The sequence below is a fragment of the Nelusetta ayraudi genome, unplaced genomic scaffold (assembly GCF_046127955.1).
Source record: "Nelusetta ayraudi isolate G7.1 ecotype Tasmania unplaced genomic scaffold, CSIRO-AGI_Nayr_v1 ptg000012l, whole genome shotgun sequence".
Classification (NCBI taxonomy): domain Eukaryota; kingdom Metazoa; phylum Chordata; class Actinopteri; order Tetraodontiformes; family Monacanthidae; genus Nelusetta; species Nelusetta ayraudi.
In genome coordinates, this window is record NW_027466062.1 from 370,001 (window position 1) to 390,179 (window position 20,179).

At 47.9% G+C, this 20,179-nt stretch overlaps 1 protein-coding gene across 2 annotated transcripts in view; it reads left to right on the forward strand.

Annotated features, from left to right (window-relative positions):
- The window catches only part of lgr6 (leucine-rich repeat containing G protein-coupled receptor 6), a 33,968-nt gene that overhangs the window by 7,132 nt on the left and 6,657 nt on the right, over positions 1-20,179 (forward strand). Inside the window, exons 2-6 of one of the 2 annotated variants that reach the window (XM_076022551.1) lie at positions 7,721-7,792; positions 13,598-13,669; positions 15,309-15,380; positions 18,316-18,531; positions 18,647-18,718. In XM_076022551.1, the coding sequence (XP_075878666.1) occupies positions 7,721-7,792; positions 13,598-13,669; positions 15,309-15,380; positions 18,316-18,531; positions 18,647-18,718 (504 nt within the window). The remainder of the gene's footprint in view (positions 1-7,720; positions 7,793-13,597; positions 13,670-15,308; positions 15,381-18,315; positions 18,532-18,646; positions 18,719-20,179) is intronic. The other variant, XM_076022552.1, reaches the window with a different exon arrangement.

Genomic DNA, 20,179 nt, shown 5'->3' on the forward strand with positions numbered 1-20,179 from the left:
CCCTTGGATGGGGATTTTGGCTCTAGGGAACAAAAGGAGGCTGGTGGGGGGGTGGGGTGCGGGGGGGTTAAAAAAACCCAAAAACAAACTTGAATGTGACAGATATTTACGCCACGCGAGCACAGATGCACCTTGCAGTCGGTAGCCAAGACATTGGACAAAGAGACCGAGTGGAGAAGGAAGACAATGACTTTGAAGGGTTCGGGTTGAGTAAAATTGGCGGGGGGGTTGGGGGGGTCAGTATGGCCGCTTTGATTGCAACAAGAGTCTGGCTATGAATAAACGTCACAGGTGCATTTCCCATCTGCGCTGAAAAGGGAATTCTGTGTCACTGCCGGGTCTCTGCAACTGCAGTCAGACTGGCTCACGTCTCCATTACCCGTCTGAAGAGAGCAAATCTGGACCTTTTTTTTTTTTTTTTTTTTACAGGCGTGGCAGGAGGCCAAGTCAAATCTCTTTATAACCGCCAGCAGTCACATGCAGTCGCTGAGATGGGGTACAATTTCATCAAGGGCTGATCTCAGTTCAGGTTCTAGCTAGATGTTATCCGTTGGCGCCGTCAAATATACGGAGCAGATGAGCGGATGGGCCGGAGGGGGGGGGGTTTAAACGGCCTTTCCCTCCCCACCGTCCTCCTGTTTCTGCCATTCAACCCAAGGAAGTCATAACAGAGCCTGACACTAATACTCATTGGGTTCCATTTACTGTTGTTTTCCACCACTTGGAGGAATCTGCAACCAATCAGGGAAGAACACCTCTCAGTCAGTTGGACCTTCTCAGGATGCGCGGGAGGAAAGTGGTGAAATTTGTCGCCAACACCCCCCCAACCCCCCCAACCCCCCCCGACCTCATCTCCTTGCCATTGTGACCATGGCACAGGGGCACACGCTTAGCTTAAAGGTCTAGTGTGTAAACTTTTTAAGGATTTTTATGCTTTCTGCAGCTAACTCGGAGTAAGACCCTTATTGCGCTATGTATATTCTTATATATTTTCAGAACCGGAGGAGAACTTCGAGTATACACTTTTATTCAGGTATTTATGGGGCAGTATGTTAAACCTTTAGCAATATAAAAATTATATATCACGCCAAATTTTACACACCGGACCTTTAAATCTATGTGGAGCCAAAACAAACAAACAAACAAAAAAAAATCCTTTCCGGGCACTTGTAAAATTTCAGACAAAACATACAGGGTGGAGCGACAGATGAGTGGACCCCAGGCCGGGCCGTGAATGCCTCCCTGGCTGGAGAAGCTATCTATGTCCGAGCCGCAACAGCTGCGCATCAGTCTTGTCCACGTGGTGGATGGAGGTGGTTGCAGTGTGTAGCGCGCTCTGTTCCAACACTTCCTGTCCCATTACAGAAGTGCTTGACCTTTCACCCCACTCCCCTCCGTCTCGTAACAGGGTGTGTGTGTGTGTGTGTGTGTGTGTGTGTGTGTGTGGGAGGACAGAGAGCAGATGAGAAAATGCGCGCGCTATACCAAGGTATGACTAAGTCCCAGAGGGCACGAGTGTGTTTCACATGACATGGCCTCAGACTAAACAGCCGGGCTTCTCGAGCCAGACATCCGCCTGTCACCCCCCCCCCCCCCCCCCTCTCAAAACCACAACCAGAGGAAAAGGGCACAAAACATGATAACACAAATGCGTGAAGCGACGTCTCCCTTTTCTACCTCATTATCTGCCCCCCCCCAACCTCTCTTCATGCACTCCTTTGAGGCCGTTCTTCCCCGTGGCCCTCCTGGCCCAGGTGAAAGACTTCCCTCTCGCCCTCTTCCTCGCCCTTTTGTGCCCCGTGAATGAGGGAGAGGGAGAATAAGAGAGGGGAAGATAAAGAGAGAGGACACAAAGGACAGTGTACCCCTCCCAGGAAGTCTGGGAGAGAGGAAGGGGAAGAAAAAAAAAAAAAAACATCTTTAGAGGAAGGAGGAGGGAACAACGACCATTGTGCCCTCCTTCCTGACTCTTTGCACAAGTGTGTCCCAGTGTGCGTGTGTGTGTGTGTGTGTGTGTGTGTGTGTGCATGTATGTCAAAGCTCATGTGTGACCAGGAGAGAGTGCAAAAGCAATTCAGTCTATTCAGACAAAACACACACACACACACACACACACACACACACACACACGAGCGCATACACACACTAATGCACACACACACTAATGCACACACACACACTAATGCACACACACTAATGCACAACCATTTAGCCCCTCTTTAAGGCGGCGCCCTTGCACATTGACTACCAGTTGCATTGTGGCGGATAAAGATCCTCTTTCATCGTGGTCTTAACTATTTCAAAGGACTCAGCGGAGAGGATCAGACGGGCTGAATCCAACTGAAGACATTACTGTCATGGTTACAGTAAAGAGGCAGCCGAGGAGTGGCTCAAGTGCCGCGAATGCAGAAAGAAGGAAAAAAAGAAAAAAAAAACACCTCCTGCCCCATGGCTACGTCTCCTGTTGTTGACTTCCGCCCCCACCCAAAAAAAAACCCCCAAAAAAAACCTTAGTCTATAATGTTCATCACAGATAAGCTGCCTTCAAAGGTTAACAGCTTAGCGCCATTATATTGGCTGTTTGTTGGGGATGAGTCTCCACCTGAGCTGGGGATTGGCAGGGAGGGAAGAAGAAAGGGGACAGAGACGATGGATCAGCCAGCCAGTGGGGGGGGGTATCCTCCAGTCTGAAGGGTTCCTCCTAAACATCGGACGGCTGTTCCAGCTGCTGGGGCGCAGGTTGACCGAAACGACGGTGGCGGTGGACTGTCGTCGAGGGCAACGCTCCTCTTTTCAACTCACTACTGGGTCGGTCCATCTTTTGAAGGGCATGATGCTGACGGCAGATCGCAGCCGCAGCTGCCTGTGAGGGTGCGTTGACTCGCTTGACTGCGGGTGGTCTTTCACACACCTCACAATAGCCACATGGAGCCTTGGAGCGTGGTGCGCCACGTTTAAAGTGAATGTGGCGTTCATTTCTGTGTGTGTGTGTGTGTTTTTCGCTCCCTCTGAATACAAACAAGGGTATTTCTCCTGTGATGTGGCCAGTTGTTTTGCCGCGCCTAATCACAAGCTCTTGTCAAAGGTACCTCCAGTAGGAAAATGGCTACAACCAAGCTGAGGGCACATTGACGCTGGCGCACACACACGCACACACACAGACACGCACACGCAGCCTTTGAGGGGAGGGCTGATAGTGGTGCTTCAGTAGCCTCGCTGACTGGAAGACGATGATAAATGGGGCTACGGCGGCGACGACGAGCAGCAGTGCTGCGGAAGACCACGCTCCAGTTGCAATCTAAAACAGAAGAGGCCGAGGGGGCGGGAGCGGGCGGGAGGGGGCGCGGGCGAGCGCCGGGCGATAATGGAGAGGCAGATCACGGGCCAGAGCCGATGAATGGAAATCCACCTCCTGCGTTTTCACGCTTCCGTTCCTCCGCTCAGGCGCCGCGGCTCCTCCATCAATCAGAGACAATCCTCCTCTGCCCAAACTTCCTCTTCCACATCCGTGTGTACACAGGCCACTCACTCAAGCAACCCCGACACTAGCAGATCTGTCCTTTAAGCTGCTTTTATTCAAAATGTAAATATCATTTTTTTTATTTCCCCCCCTCTGGATCCCTGGAGCTGCTGCCGATACGCTCAGCAGTTTCCACGCGCACACTTGGCTGCATGCACGCACATGAAAGTGTAATTCTTTCTCTGGGGGAGGGGAGGGAGGGCGGGGTGGGATCACTGGGGGCTTTGTCAGTCATTCCACAGGTTCGGGGGTAGACAGAGAGAGAGGGAGATAAAAAGAGAGAGAGAGAGAGAGAGAAGTTAAAAGGCACATTTGTGAGCGTGTTTGTTGAAGGACGAGTGCGGCTCTCTCCGTGCCCGCATCCTCCGGCTCCCGATACGTCACACAAACTCTCAGTCCATCAGTCAGTCAGCGCCGACGGAAGATCAGAGGCGGGCGGATGGCGTGCGTGCCTCTGGCCCGGCTGAGGGAGGCGTCGTCCGGTGGGCGGCGACCTCGTCGGCGCTGTGCCGCGACGGTCGAGACACGGAACGCTTCCGGACTTCTGTCACAGCGGAGAGGAACCCCGTGAACCCCACACCCCCACCCCCCCGCCCCACCACCTCCACCCCCAAAAAAAAAGGCAGCGGAGCAGTCGGTTCATGTGCGATGTGGTGGCGGAGGAGGGGGTCGCGACAGACAGTGACGGCCGCCGCCTGCAGGCCCAGCGGGGGGAAAAACAAAAAGAAAGCAGGCGTGAGAATGAGTGACGGCCGTCTCACCGCACTCACTGCGGCCAGCAGCGCTCAACTGCTGCGGCCAGCCGACACTTCTCCACTGGTGCCTACACAAACCCCGTCTCCTGCGTTTTCCCTGCATGTCCCGTTCTCAAAAACGCAAACACACACACACACACACACACACACACACACACACACACACACACACACACACACACACACCTGCACAAACGCGCGCACACAAACACAAACGATGTGCCCGCAAAAACCGGTGGATGAGGAAACTCTAATTTTCATTTGAAAACTTGCCATGCAGTGCAGCGCTGAGCTGAGCCTCGTTCTCTCTCTCCTTTTTCCCGGGTCCATTTTTTTTTTCTTCTTTTTTGTGGTCGTTTATTTGCGCTGAAAATATCTGCACGTCACGCCGCCAGCCGACACAATGCACATGTGGTAGTCATCAATCATAATTATCATGGTTTTAAAAAGCCACAGCTGTTATTTGATTTTAAAAACAAGCCGTAGCCCACCGCCTTCCAACGATATGTCAACTTGTCAGCAGAGGCCTTGGCCTGCACAGCAGAAAGGTCTCTCTCCCGCTCTCTCTCTCTCTCTCTCTCTCCCTCTGTCTCTCTCTGTCTATCCCTCTCTCTCTCTCCCGCTCTCTCTCTCTGTCTGTCCCGCTCTCTCTCTCTCTCTCTCTCTCTCTCTCTCTCCCTCTGTCTCTCTCTGTCTGTCCCGCTCTCTCTCTCTCTCCCTCTCTCTGTCCCTCTCTCTCTCTCTCTCTCTCTCTCCCTCTCTCTCTCTCCCTCTCTCTCTCTCTGTCTGTCCCGCTCTCTCTCTCTCTCCCTCTCTCTGTCCCTCTCTCTCTCTCTCTCTCTCTCTCTCCCTCTCTCTCTCTCCCTCTCTCTCTACCTCTCTCTCTCTCTCTCTCTCCCTCTCTCTCTCTCTCTCCGAAGTTGGAGTGAGCTGGGTGGAGAGTGCCCGCCGAGTCGAGTCGAGCCGAGCCGAGCCGAGCAGCACTCAGACCCCCCCCCCCCCCTCCAATGACTCACCGCATTACACCACATCACATTTTCTCTTTCTCTCTCTCCCTCCAATGCTGCGTGTTTACTCCGTCTGAACGAGGCCTTCGTTATGGACTTCACACAACGATTGTTTATGGCTTCTATAACCAGCAGCAGATAATGGAGAGTTGTCTCCATCCCCAGCTTCTGGGCGCATCCCCAGAAGCTGGAGGTTTGTGTGTGCGTGCACGTGTGTGGCTGCGTGTGTTGTGTGTTGTGCCATGATTTATTGATCCAACCTCACCCCTTCCCCTCCTCCTGGGACCATCCAATACATACCCCCCCACCCCCCGGCAGAATATTAGTACCTGGACGATGGCGAGGATGACAGTGAGAGTGTGTACTGCCCCTGAGATGCTTCTGTGGGCCAGCCTGTCGTCACATATATTTGACACTGCCTTTGTTCAAACGCTTGAATGCATCGGACTTGTTGCACTCGCTCAGGTCACTGGCTTAGAATGCACCAACTCTGGAACAGTGGTGATTTATATAGTTGACATGACATCAGTTCAAGACGACCCCACATCAGAAACACTGTGCCGCATGGGAATATGAAACATTGTGTTCTGTTTTCCTTGAGCGATTTTATCCGACGCTATTCTATTTTAGATTATTCAGATTATTCGTAGAAGGCCAAGTATTTTGTTTTTTTTTCTTTTAATTGAAACTTTACACCTGGGACATATGCCTGGTTGAAGTCTAATTGATTGAAGACATGGTTGTGCATGAGAATCCCAGTAGATCAGCGGCAGTTTGTGAAGTACTCCGACCAGCAGCCCATCTGGCACCAACACATGTTCGCCACGTTCAAAGTCACTTAAACCCCTCCCTGCTCCAGTCTGACGTCGACTCACTGATGTCGAGTCATCTTCACCACGCCGACGTGCTTGAGTGCACTGAGGCGCTGCCAATGCGCTTGGCTGATGAGGTGTTTGTTTTAACAAGCAATTGAACGTCTATCTGATGAAGTGGTCACTGAGTGTAAAGTGCTAAAATGTATAAGTATACTAATTGGGTAGAATTGGAAAAATATCAATGGTGAGAAATGTCCACAGTGCCAGAAATCACATTTACAAAGAAAATTAATTTGAGTCGTCAAAGGAGTTCTTGCTCTATTGCAGGCCCACATGAATTGATCGTGAGGACTCACAGTGCGTCTTTTACTTTGAGATCATAGGTCCTGACATTGTGTACATTTAACTGTCAACATGTACATCCAACCTTTGGTCAATTGGCCAGGATGGCTGTGAGCCATTGAAAAGGAGTTTGAGTTTGCAGTCGATGTTCTCTGCAGTCACCATAACTCTCAAATTTGTCTATTATGATCAAGGAAATTAAACAAAAGTCTTAGTGTGCTTAACCACTGATGACGCAGCCAAGGCACCCCCGACGCTAGAATAGATTCTTTGGGGCAAATTCATCCAGGGCCGCTGTTGGATTGTCAAGCAAACATCGAGTGTGTCAAAACTCTGGAGGACTTCTGAGGGCGCAGTGCTAACCTGCTGGTCCGGCTTTATGAGCAACGATCACTGTCACGCTTGCATGCACACACACACACACACACACATGCGCGAGCCTCGCTCCCGAAGACCTGCGAGAAACCCCAAGCGCTGCAAACGCAAAGAAGGGGTGACGCAACACTCTCGTTGCTCCCACTGTGTTTCCCGAAGAGTCGACCTCACATGACTGAGACCACGAGGTTATGTACCTGTTCCACCACCAGGCAGACACAAAATACTGTATGTCCTCGTGCTTGTCCCAAGAGTTGAAAAGTAGGTTGCGTGTGCTCTCGCCTAATTTGCAAGCGCGAATGTGCGTCTCCATCGTGCACTCATCTCAGGATCCTGCACCACCTCTCCGCTCCTTGACCGCAACGCAGCTGCGTCAACACTCGCCCCCAACACGCCCTCTCACGTCAGGGCGCATGTCAGGGAGGCAGAGAAATGGACCCGGCGCATGTTCCAGCTACGAACAAAGGCGGGAGGCGGGCCTCCGGAGAGACCTGGAAGGGGGAAGGAAGAACAGAAGAGGGGACAGACGTTCATTTGAAAGGCAGAGCGCGGGGTCAGATCTCAGCGAAGGTAGAATGAGACATCTGGAAAAGAGAGAGTCCGCGGGACAGGCAGGAAATTGCAGCTGCCCAAAAATGATTCATTGGGGAAAATTCTCGTTCTACATCTCCTTTCTCCTCCCTCCGGTCCTCCAGCCACTACACCTAACCCTCTCACGTCTCTCCGCACGTTACTCCCTATTGTGAATGATGGATGCCGTCGTGAAAAATGCGCCGCGAGAATTCGCAATATCACTGCGTTTCGAAAGCTTTTTGCACCAATTGATACTTTGATGCAGATGACTCAACTCTGCTCTCTCTCTCTCTCTCTCTCCCTCTCTCCCTCTCTCTCTCCCTCCCCCCTTAGGGATCTGAGTATGAACAACATCAGCAAGATCCAGTCCAGAGCCTTCCACCGACTGCACCTGCTATCAGAGCTGTGAGTAAGATCATTCAGCCCAACAGTTCAATTGATGGGACTCCATTGGAACGGCTCGCACATGACAAGAAACAGTTATTCCCCGAGCTGTTGATGTTTTCCATGATGGGGATTGATGACTTTGGCCTGTGACTGATCTCTCCCGCCAAGAAACAGCCTGCAGCAACAGCAGAGGGGGGGGGGGGGGATCCTGGGATGGCTGCACACGAAAAAGAGGGTGGGAGTGGAGGTGGGGTGGGAACATGATAGTCACTCAGAGAGCAAATATATATGGTTCCTTAAAGTGTTAAGAGAGCAGGTCATGTGTTCAGATTCCAAGCCGCTGCTCTCTTTGACTCAGTTTCAGCGGGACGGCTCAGCAGGAGCAGCGCACACGTAGACGTGAGCCGCTTGCCAAGGCTGACACGGTATACTTTGGGTCAGCGTGAGCAAACTTGAAAAGAGCAGAAATGTGTATTTTTATAAAAAAAAAAAAAGAAAAAAAAGAAAGGAAAATGCACTCAAGGCTCATCTGATGGGCGAAACCTTTTTTGAACGTCGAAGAGCACGGGTGGTTTCGAGCCCCATGGCGTGCAAAAGCGGCCACGAGTGCAACTTGTTTTTCAGTCGACTTGGCGAACACCGGATTTGACCACTCAGCAGAAGTCTCACTTTGACAAAGGGCATGTGCCCCAAGGGTTTGAATGTGATCACATTGTGTGCGCTAAGTCGCAGAGGCTTCTGTGTACACATCAGACTCCACCTAATTCTTTAACTTCTGGGGCACACAGTGCGTGCTTCTGCGCAGGCTGTTTGAACAGTCCGCTGTTTTCTTTGCTAATTCTTGCAGCTGCAGCCTGTGAGGCATGAATTGATGACAATGAGAGTAAAAGGTTAACCTGAGCACCAGTTAGTTTGCTCTGAGTCACTCCGACTCGGTCTCAAGGGCAGAGTGAGACACTACAGTGACGATTCAAGACCTTTTTTTTTTTTTATCGTTTATCTGGTTGCCCTTAATAAAAAAAAAAAAAGGTTAGATGTCTAATTGCATAATAATCAGAATGACACAGTCAAGAGCAGTGCTTAACTTCCATGGTGACCAAAGAGGTTCAGGGTTTTCAACAAAGTTGCACTTACAGTGCGTGTATGTGTCCAAAAGCCAATAATAGTCCCTTTTCTCTACTGCTCAGGCCTTCAGGTAATATGTGGAGACGTTCTGTTGCTTTTTAGTCTTCTGAGAAGAATGTCTTTGCCTCCAGGCAACATTTTCCCTCGCTAGCTGACCATTTCTGGAGCCCTTCTCCCGATTCTCTCAGGTCAGGGCGAGAAGCACAGGTTACAAAATGTCCCCCCTATAGTGAGGCTTTTGGCAGTGAGTCCTAGCCTGGCTGTAAAGAAAACACCTTGACAAGAAGATATGCTTTGATTCCCAACTAAACAGAAAATAGACAGTTTTAGGGGGCCAAAGCATTTGATGTGGGTCACCACCACTCGTAGCACAGGAAGAGGTGAGGGCCAGGCAGGTTGTGACTGGCAGAGTGATGCTCCACCTCTCTCCTTCATCTCCAATCTTCCAAACTCATGAAACACAGGCTCCATTTTCTATTTCACTCCAGGCCATTGCAAACTAGCAAGTGCCTTTGATAAGTTTTTCTCATTTTGCCGTTGGCATAGCGACACGTCTATCAAGCGAGACAGGGGAGTAAAAACCTCTCTTGCAGCTCATAAACGTGAATGTTTTATGTATCTTGCTCCATAACACAAACACACCACGATAGTGTCTACACCAAAACACTTTCCTTAACAGCTGAAGGCTATTGAGTTCAACAATAAAAGACTGTACCAGGTAACCTCCTTTTTGGTTCTCTGTATTGATATCAATAAGAAGTTGTCGGAGTAATTACTCCTCCCTCAACGCGATTCCCCTCTACCTTTAACACCTTACGTGCTCTCAGATTAAGCCTTGATTTACGTCTTTGATCCCAACATGTCTATCCATTCAAAACATGCATACCTGCAGCTGTCTGCCAGACAGGGCATGAGGACAGACAGGCTGACTACATGTCTATGGATTAATGAAAGGGGAGCCATGCCGCAGTGCCGACACAGAAACTGCCTCTCTACCTGGCACATTCAAGACGCCCCGACTCGATCAAAATGACTGAACCAGATGGTCCTGGGTGAATTTCTCAACCTGTAGCCTTTCGGGGAAAAGACTTTGTCTGGAGGAAATTGGCACATTCTTTGTTTTTCTTTGACCACCTTTAGAATCAGCCGCTCTGGGTCGCTATTTCTTGGTAACAAACAGACCAGCGGAGAACACAGCGCTGTTCTCCGCTGGTCTGTTTCTGTGTGTCCTCCAACCCTGCGATATTCATTTCACCCAAACTTTTCCACTTGAGACTCTCAGGTGCTCCTCGATTGTTTCACTCGTCTAAGAGGCCCTGCGCCTTCTCTCCTGAGAGATTAGGTTCTCTACTGATAGGTAGATGTTATGTGTGATGTGTGGCGAGAGATAAGCACTTACTATTTTTTTTTTTCTGTTGTTGCAGCTGAAACTATCTAGGGCAATTAAATTGGCTTCTCCTTTGCAAAGGTTCCTGTTTGTTCCCATTCCCTTTCCCCCCCCTGCACAGGTCTCTCCAGTCATTTCTCAGGTTAACGTCAGGTTAAATGGTTGACCCTCAGTTTGGAGCTCCAGAGGATAGCATTTCTATTAATGCACTGAGGTTAACAAAAGCCACAACATAGGTCCTCACACCGCCTGTCAGATAGGATCTGTTTATTCTCTCCTTACTCTTTCATCATTGACCCCAATCACTTTCAAGGCCCTGCCGCCTGTATGACGTCCTATCAGTGCCCGAGGCAGCTATCACCAGTTCAGATGCACATCTTTGTTTTTGCCACATTATTTTGAGACAACTGTACATAATCTGTCCAGATGAATCTGCCATCGGTATGTTTCGGTGAAGCCCTTGATCAGCTCTGCCACCATGGGTGGTCTTACCTTCACTATCACTTCTGCCATGATGGATGAAGTAGATGTAATTATTAGTTCTGCATCCCTTTATTTGAATCAAAGTGTGTTGTTTTTTTTCTGTTTCTGTTTCTCTTTCTCTTTCTTTCTCTCTTTTTTTTTTTTTCAATCTGAGCTAATTGAGAGCCAAGAAAAATTCATACCATCCCCAAATTAGATTAAAGTCAGAGCCACAGTTTGACAAAAGCAAGGCTCCTTTCATTTGGGTCAGACTGATGTGGAATGACTGGGCGGTTCAGAGCAGAACATTAACCCATATGCACAATCATTTACACACACATTGCACACAACACGCTGGTATCGTGGAAACGGTTGATCCTCGCCAATTGCCAGTGTTGCACTGGTGACTATCAGGAGTGTCTAAACACTTCTTGGTTTCGTCAAAATTCATCTTTGCTTTGACGTAATTATCCATTCGACAAATGAGGTGGGTAGAAGAGAGCGAAGGGTGTTCTGGCTGCAATAGTGCAGTGAATAAGGGAGGCTAGTTGGCAGCAGGACCGGCACATCGTAGCATGACCTTGACTACACTGTTTGTTTTCTTAAGCCCTTAAAATTACTCACCCTCCTTATCCCCCCTGTGAGAGGGGTTTTATTTTCCTTTTGTGCTACCTTTATCTTTTTTCCATCCAATATGTCTGTAACTAATCTCACATCTGAACGGCACCAAAAGAAGAATTGAGGGGTCTCTGCAGAGAGAAATTAGAGCTATTTCACTGAAGTCAGGACCTCAGCAAAGCCTCCTAGAACTGTAACGCTGGAAAATTAGCTCTTGAATTTGTCCCCGGTGACCAGCCTGAACAAGGGCGGAAACTGAAACCTTATTGAAGTAGCAGAGCTGTCATCCTCAGTGGGAAAACAAACGGGTCACATGCAGGTTTCTTTATGATCGCACATCCAGCCTGTGACCAATTAAATGCTTTAATCTTTAAATAAGAGGTTTGGGGAGGAAAAAGCCAGGTCGAAAGGATGAAGTCAACAGAAACCAACCTTTTATATTGAGGATCTCGGGTCACAGTCAATTCCGTTTCAAATGACATTTGAGTGTGGTTCGAGAGCCATGAATAGAGGTGGCCACAAAAGCTGGGGTAAAGCTTGGCCTGTTCTGAACTGTTGATGTGAGTTTTGCAATGATGTGCGGGTCTGTTTAATAAATGACAGCTCAATAAGTGAAATAAGCTTGGCAGAGTGCGACATTTGGCAAGCAGCATACGTGGGCTTTGACAGATTGCAGTTATAAAACTGAGACATGTTGACATGAGTTTCTGATGTCAGCGGGGGGGGTGAGGAGCTCTTGTTCATGACCAGCGGAGTGAGAGAGAAAAGAAAATACAATATTACTATCAATCAATATCCTTTTATGCCTTATCTGATGGTGACGCTTGAGGCAGTTTACAAGGCTGACACGTCAGAAGCGGGTCCTCTGAAAAACAGCGCTCATAGGCACCCTGCTAACAATGCTATCTTACACATGCATGTTTAATAAAAGTGGGTGGTCTCGAGCTGTGAAGAGCAAATCTGTGTTTAAAGTTTGCTTCCAGCTCATGACCTTGAGAGTTGCTCCACTGGACTGAGTGTTATTTATTTGGACATCTTATACACACTCAAAAATGACCATTAGGTGCTGTGTTTGATAAACAAACTGATTGGATTGCTTGTGTGAGTATGTGTGTGGTTTCTCTCCCTCGCTGTCCTCAAGGCCCCTCACAAATGGCCCCAATTGACTCAAGGACGTGGAAAATAGCGCACGCATGCCCACTCATGTGTCCAGACTATACATCATATTGTATAGACACGCAGAACAGACATATGTCATTGACCAGGCCCAGCCCTGTTTGGTTCAATATTTACTCACTCACTGGGATCCGTTTTCAAGTACAGACTTTTGCACATTTTAGGAAAAAGAACATTGGGTTTGCATACTGTCCTATCACTATCAGTTTTCAGAGCAGCCAGACCATTCAAAGATGCCTTGGATGGGGCCGAGCAGTGACAAAAGCGACGGGAAAGTGCAGCTGCCGGGGTTTTAAGCCAAAGAAGAAACAGTCCACGAACGTTGCTTCTTGTTGTCCACTGCTGCTGATGAGATTAGCATGGACGGCACATTTAGAGGGGGAATCAATGCAATGCTTACATTCTTAGGAGTGGTAATGAACAGCGTGAATGGCTTGGCTTTCTTCAGTGAACATGTTCAATTGCTTTACTCCTAAATGGCCCAGTCAGCCTCAGCCTCTTACTGACTGGCTCAACTGGCTGTGAAACATCTGCTTGTCTTTGAATGGGACAGACGCACACTTGTCCAATTAACTTCAATGTTTTGTATAATGATTTGAAACACATTCTCTATGGGCTCTATCCCCGGTGTATGTGTGATAATAATAGTAATAATAATAATAATAATAATACCTTTTATTTGTAAGCGCCTAAAAATCCCAAAATGTTGGAGGAAAAAAAGTTAGCTTGCAGCAGGAAGGAAAGGCAATGGTCTCTGACATCAAGTATTAGAGATGATCCATCTTTGGCATGTTTTGTTTGGAACGTATAACTTATTCATTATAATAACTAATAACAATGAGCTGGCGACAGCTGGGATAGGCTCCAGCAGACCCCCGTGACCCTGAGCTCAGGAACACGTGGGTATTAAAAATGGATGGATGAATAATTAATAATATTGACAAGATTATCAATGTTTATATAATGGCATGTATATCATATTAATGATCTGTGTATTTAGATGAATGATCACACAGTTTTCCTTCTCCATTTTAATCCCTGCGTCTCTGCTTCAGGCGTATCTCGGGGAACCAGCTGAGGTACATCTCAAGCCAAGCTTTCCTGGGTCTCCACAACCTGAAGGTTCTGTAAGTAGCCCCCACCTCTTTCTCTCCCCCCCCCCCCCCCAAAAGAAAATCTCACTCACTGGTGGTGGTTCAATCATTGTTCCACTCCGGCATTTCAAGGGGAAATTGAGTTTGCTCCCAGCCTTAATAAAACACAGGGGCCATGTATCTTGAACCGTAATTAAACTTTACGGCCTGGGGCACGACGTTTCTGCTCGCTGTTACTTCATCGCCAAACGGGCCCTGTTTGAGTCGCACGCATGCACGCACGCACGCACGCACGCACACTTGCAGGTTTAATGCAGGGAACTCCCTGCCACACCACCCACTGAGATAACAGCGAGTGACAATTTTTTGTGTTGGATTTTTGATTTTTTTTTTTCCTAAAGAAAAAAGAAATGTGTTCAAAGCTGGTCGGGTAACAGCCCATTTGTCAGTGTGTTCTCAGCTTTATGATCCATGGCCACCAACTGTCAGCACAAAAAGTGCACAGCAGCCATAAAAGCAGAGGTACTTTCTGACTGGTGGTGACTGCACCGTATAACGAGCTGCGGCCAGTTCTCTCCTGTGCGCAAGACAAGGGTATTAAGGAGGTTTTCATTAGCCCTGGCAACCACCGTAATTCCTCTCGGATCCCAAGCTGAGAAGCGCTGGCTGCAACGGAATATAAACTTAGTCCGAGAAGTGTGGTCAGTGATTTGAGGGAATCTGAGGGGATTACCAGACGCATATGATCTTTTTCACCAAGTGCTGTGAAACTCACCAAGACAAGATGAGGAAACCAGCAGTGAGGTTGAAAGTCATTTTGCCGTCGTGACGAATGGACACACGCACACACACACACACACACACACAGCCTGCATTCATACGAGTCTGCCAGTGATCCCAAGCAGCCTCCCTCTGGAGGCTCACATTTGACACTAGGAGGGGAAACTTGCATCCTCGAGTCGATCCTTTCTCAGTTTGTTAACTGCAATAAGATGACACACACGCGTAAGGTTAAAATCAGTTCAAAGAAGAATAACAGTAGCAGGCCGAAGAATCCTACACGGACCACAAAGTTAGTCTGACATTTTCATCAGTGTATGAAGACAGGTATCAAAGTGTCTGCACTCGCAAAGAAATTGGTTTGAATTTTGGTCTCTCTGACGCTACACCATGTGACTAAGTGTTGAAGCATTATTATCGTCTGAATAAAAAATGGTTCTCTGCATTTGGAAGGCTAGCTTCAGACTGAAGGCCTCAAACTTCTGGAGTCACAGAGACGACCGCAGCGCCCCACAGTGGGACCGCCTTCCAGCGGACGACTGGCCACGATAAAAACTTTAAAGGGAGGCAGAGAGAAAGACAGTGAGCGAGGCGGGTGAGAAGAAAGAGCACGAAGGAGCCATTGTTTGCCCCCCCCCCTCCGCTCCACTCTTCCCAGAATGACATCAGCAGCCCACCCAAGGAGCTTCTCTGCCCCTCATCCTGTGCCGCTATTCAAACTTGCGCTGCTCCATTCCCTTCCTGTGTCAGATTTCCCATCATAATGGAATTACTTGTTCTGCTTTTGCGTCCTCACACGAACCACATTGCTCCCAAGCACGCCCATTCCAATCACACCTAAGAGCTGAATGATTTTTATTTTATTTTCATTTTTTTTTTTTTTTTAATTCAGGATGCTACAGAATAACCAGCTGGAGAGACTTCCAGATGATGCTCCATGGGACTTACCCAACCTACTGTCCTTGTAAGGATCTTCTCCTGTGCGCACGCTCACACACACACACACACACACACACACACACACACACACACAGAGTAATCATGCTGCTTGACCTCATGTGGCTCAGAGTGAGCAATCTTCTGGCCACCCACTCGCACATACATTTTGGCTGTAACCGCAGCGCAGGTGTAGAGTTGTAGAGTAAGACTGAAATATTGCAGGCTTGCCTTGCCTCGCACCGCCGCATTGACAAGAGTCACAACCTGATGGTGTCACCGCAGTTCACGATAGCATCTGGAAGCCATGAGGGAATGAGCAGACAACTGCAGGCCTGGGAGAGCATCTCCAATGAGCTGTGAAACGAGCTCATTTTGCATCAATTCCATCCTCTCTTACTATGCCGCTCTTCCCCGGCGTTCTCCACCCACCACCCGCACTGCGATCCCTCGGCTAATGAGTGTTTGGTGGCATAATTGTCTCATCTGTGGAGTCAGTTTGAATGTTTGGGCGGGCGCACATGGACCACCTCATCTGTACTTCCTTGCGTTCTTTCCCCCAAACCCTTGCACCACACACGTACTTTACATCGCCTCCATCCAAATCAATAATATTGTGCAAATTAAAAAAAAGAAAAAAAAGAAGCCCCTTTTCATCCGCTGCACGCTCAAACACAACAGAGGAGTGTACATATGTAGCGCCACCGACAAAGTGGCACAGCTCTTCATTGGAAAAGGGTCACCAAAGCGTGCACATGCAGCCACACATCCGTACACACAGACTGATATGTTCCGCTGTTCAGGCGGTCCTCGTGTGGCCAAGTGTCGAACCTCACAATTTTCTGTCAAGATGATGTCTCTGTCTTCTTCTGTCTTCAATGCGCACGTGTGTGTGTGTGTGTGTGTGTGTGTGTGTGTGTGTGTGCGTGCGTGTGTGGTCTCAGGGTGTTCTTCTCTTCTTCCTTTTTTTGAGGAATTGTTCTCAACCAATGAAAAAAAAAAAAACCCAACCCTGCAGACACACAGAGCCAGTAGACAGAGCCAGAGTGCAGAGACGCACCTTGTCATTACAGTAATGATAAGCCCAGTGGAGAAAGATTACTGGAAGGGCTTTGGAGAGTGAAGCTTGTCGGCGCCTCTCGCTGACATGAAACACGGCAGGTAGAAAAGAAAGGGAGACAGAAGCCTGGCTTTAACCTGGTATAAATGAATAAAGGGAGGCTTTCATTTAAAAGAAACCACGTCTTAATCTGGGACAAGAATCCTTTTGTCAGCAACGACCTGGAGCAGGGATAGGAGCTTTGTCTTAGCATTTGGAGAGGGCTAATTGCAACACTGGTGTGAGCGCTGCTGTTTCTGCTGAGTGCCATCGCGGGGAGACAGATGCATTTTGGGTGCTTACCTAAAGGTTAAGGACGGAGCATAATAATACTGAGGTCTTCCAAAGATGTCTTCTTCACGATGACTGTGATTTTTGAAAAATAGACTCTCTGGCGGAGATGACGAGGATTTGAGCGTGTCAAATTTGGGCCACGTGGAGAACAGAGCCAATGGAGGCAAGACTTGCAGAAGGAATGAATCGTTGACTAGAACTCTCTCTGTATATACCGTATACTTGAATATGTTTTCTCGCTTGAAATACCTCGGACTCGATTTGATGGACAGGAAATGGTTGCTGCTTTATTGGCTTCTGTGAAGGGTTTTGTGTGGTCCTTCCTGGAGTCCTGGCACCCAGAGTAGCAAGTATTTTTAGAGTCAGATGGTTGACGAGGTTTCGGGACAGTGCCTGCAGATGGAGTTCACAGAATGCAGAACAAAGATGCCTGCCAGTTAAAAAAAGCATAATCAGGGAGAGGGAAAAAAAAAGAAGAAAAAAGAAAACAGAAATGAAAATTTGTTTCAGATGCACGCAACTGCTCATACACGCATTCACATGTGTTTACATGCTCGCTAGCGGTTGTTTCCCCTGTGTGCCTGGCTACGCACATCACCCAGTGTATACAGTTGCCTCTCCTGATGGAAGATGTCCCCAGGGAGAAGAGCCCTCAGTTCAGAGTTCAAGTTCAGATTTCACTTTGATGATGCTATTTGTTTGGTGAAGCCTCTTGGTTGGGGGGGGGGGGGGGGACAGGGGGCAGAGGAGGAGCTGCAGTGCAAGAATCAAAGAATCTTGGTACAAAGATTGATAAGGGAGGATGTTTTAAAAGGCGACCGGTGGTGAAGAGGTGAGATGCAAAAGGGGCTTGCGGCATCCGGAGGGTTGCGTAAGTGACGGAATAGGAAACAAATGTGCGTGCTGTGAGAGGGGCTGGAGGGCGGAGCAGGAGATTAATGAACAAGTGTGAAGGGCCACAGTGGAAAAAATAGTGGGAGGAAGCGGTCCCAGCTTCACAACACTGGCCCAAGGGGATCATTCATCACCATGGACAGTGTGTGTGAATGTGTGCATTAATGCAGCGACTGTCACTGTCCGGTCCACACTCACTTTCTCACAGCCGTCAAAAGACAGCGGTGTGGTTTGGTGTTAACATACCGCTGAGGAGATGAGTGCACATTTGACCAAAGCCTGTGGGTTTAGCTGACGGGAGATGTGCATGCCACAAGTGACGATGGGAAAAGAATGCAGAAACAAAGAACAGATTCGTTAAGATTTGTCGTAAAATATTCCCTGCTACCAATAAGCCCTATGCAAATGAATACAGTTATTGAGAATATTTTTGTCTTAGCTTACAGTTCACACATGTCTGTACTGGTGCTGAGCAATTCAGTATGGCAACAAATTATAAATCCAGACTCTTAAGCTCGAGCAAAGATGAGAGAGGCAGCATTTAAGGACGTGTAATTCCCATAATAACCTTCCAGTAAGCCAAAGCGTTGCAATGCCACAACACACAATCTCCCATGAATACACAAGCACATAAGCAAGCAGTGTACTTAGACGTGGTGATTATCTCTACTTGTAGGCGTCTTGATGCTAATCTGCTGTCTGAGGTTCCTGCCTGGGCCTTCAGAGGGGTTCGCTCCCTGAGACACCTGTGGTTGGATGACAACTCCCTAACGGAGATCCCAGTAATGGCTCTGGACTCCCTTCCATCCCTGCAGGCCATGACGCTCGCCCTTAACCAGATCACACATATCCCAGACTACGCATTCACCAACCTTTCCGCCCTTGTGGTACTGTAAGTGGCCCATTCATTCTCTCTCCAAGTAGATACCCGATAATGTTTATTCCATCATCTTGAAGTGACGTGCTGCCATGCCAAGTGGGCATCAATTCTCATTTTCTTCTCACAGACACCTCCACAACAACCGTATTCGGAGCCTGGGTCCCCGATGTTTCGAAGGCTTACACAGTTTGGAAACTCTGTGAGTAAAAATGAACACTTTCTCACACACAAAGGCTTTGGATTTCATTTTTTTTTTTTTTGAAGGGACATTTATTTAGCTATTTAGCCTGGCCCTAACAATAACTTTACCCTGATGTTAACCTGAAACCAAGCGCCCCGGGATGGAACTTTGGATCGATAATGATTGTATTTCAGAGGCCCTAAATGAGCACCTCCTCTGTTTCCCAAAACACTAAGGCAGGCTTTGTGCTAGCAACACATGACCAAGTGTCAACATTTGTTCAATAAGGCTGTGTTTACTACAACCATACAGGCTAACAAGACCAAGGAACCCTTTGAAATATAACCTCACAGGGTTAACATCAAACAGAGCCCATTCATTCACCGTGAGTGAAAGTGTTTTGTGTTGTACTTGGTGTGCCCGAAACATGTTGTCTGAAAACGGACACCAGAGGCGTGTCCTCTTAAATCATAATCATCAATTCTGGGCCATTTTCAGTAAGCACTCAAATATTTTGCAAACCACAATCAACAAAGAAAATGAAAAGATGAATATTTTGTTTTGGATTACCTTAAGGCAGTGGCTGGGGAAACTTTATTACTAAAGACGTACTTCGGACTGACATTTCTAGGTTACAGATCCAAATTCCAAAATGAAACACAAAAAATACATTCATTTAAACGATTCTTGATTTTATCATAATTTCCCAAGTATTTTTTATTGAATCATCCATTTTGAATGTTCCCTCTCTGAGGGACTGAACGATAAGCCAAAGACCCACAGGTCCTTTGCTTGTGAATGAATTGCCTTCAAGTAACAGTCGGTCCATCTGTGCTTTGTTAAAGTAATTGTTAAGCAGCACTGAGTTCAATTATGGTTCAGCGTGGCTTCAGGAGAGTTGCTGAAGCGTATAGGCTTTAGTGCCAATAGCTCAATCCTAACCACACATCAATATAAAACAAAAACCGCAGGAAACCAAGACAGTCTTTCATAAAGGAGGTGGAGGAAGGCAGCGAGAGAAATTGAGACGTAATTCATGGTGGCCTGACGAAAACTATTTCTGGCATGTCACTTAACAACCTGTTGAAGTGTTAAAAAAAATGATGCATTTCTTTTATGACCATGTGTGTGGGCATATATGGGCGTGTGTGCAAAGAGGCAGGCGGCTTCGGTCTGTGCAGTCGCAGGCATATGGGTGGCTGAGTTAAGAGTCATTGTCTGTGCTGGGAAATGTAGGAAAACAGGGTACAAGTCAAGAGCTGTGGGAAAGATGGGTGGCGGGGAAACGCACAATGAAAAAAAACAAACGGCGATGGGATCTACTGGACCAGAATAGTGTGTGTTTAAGTGTGTGGGGGAGGGGAGATGGATTATTTTGTGGTGTAAGATGACAGGTGTCACTGACATGGTTGCTGCCCTGGCATGAGGGGGTTAATCCCCTGCAAAGGCCTCACTTCGGAGAAATTCAAGAGAGCATCT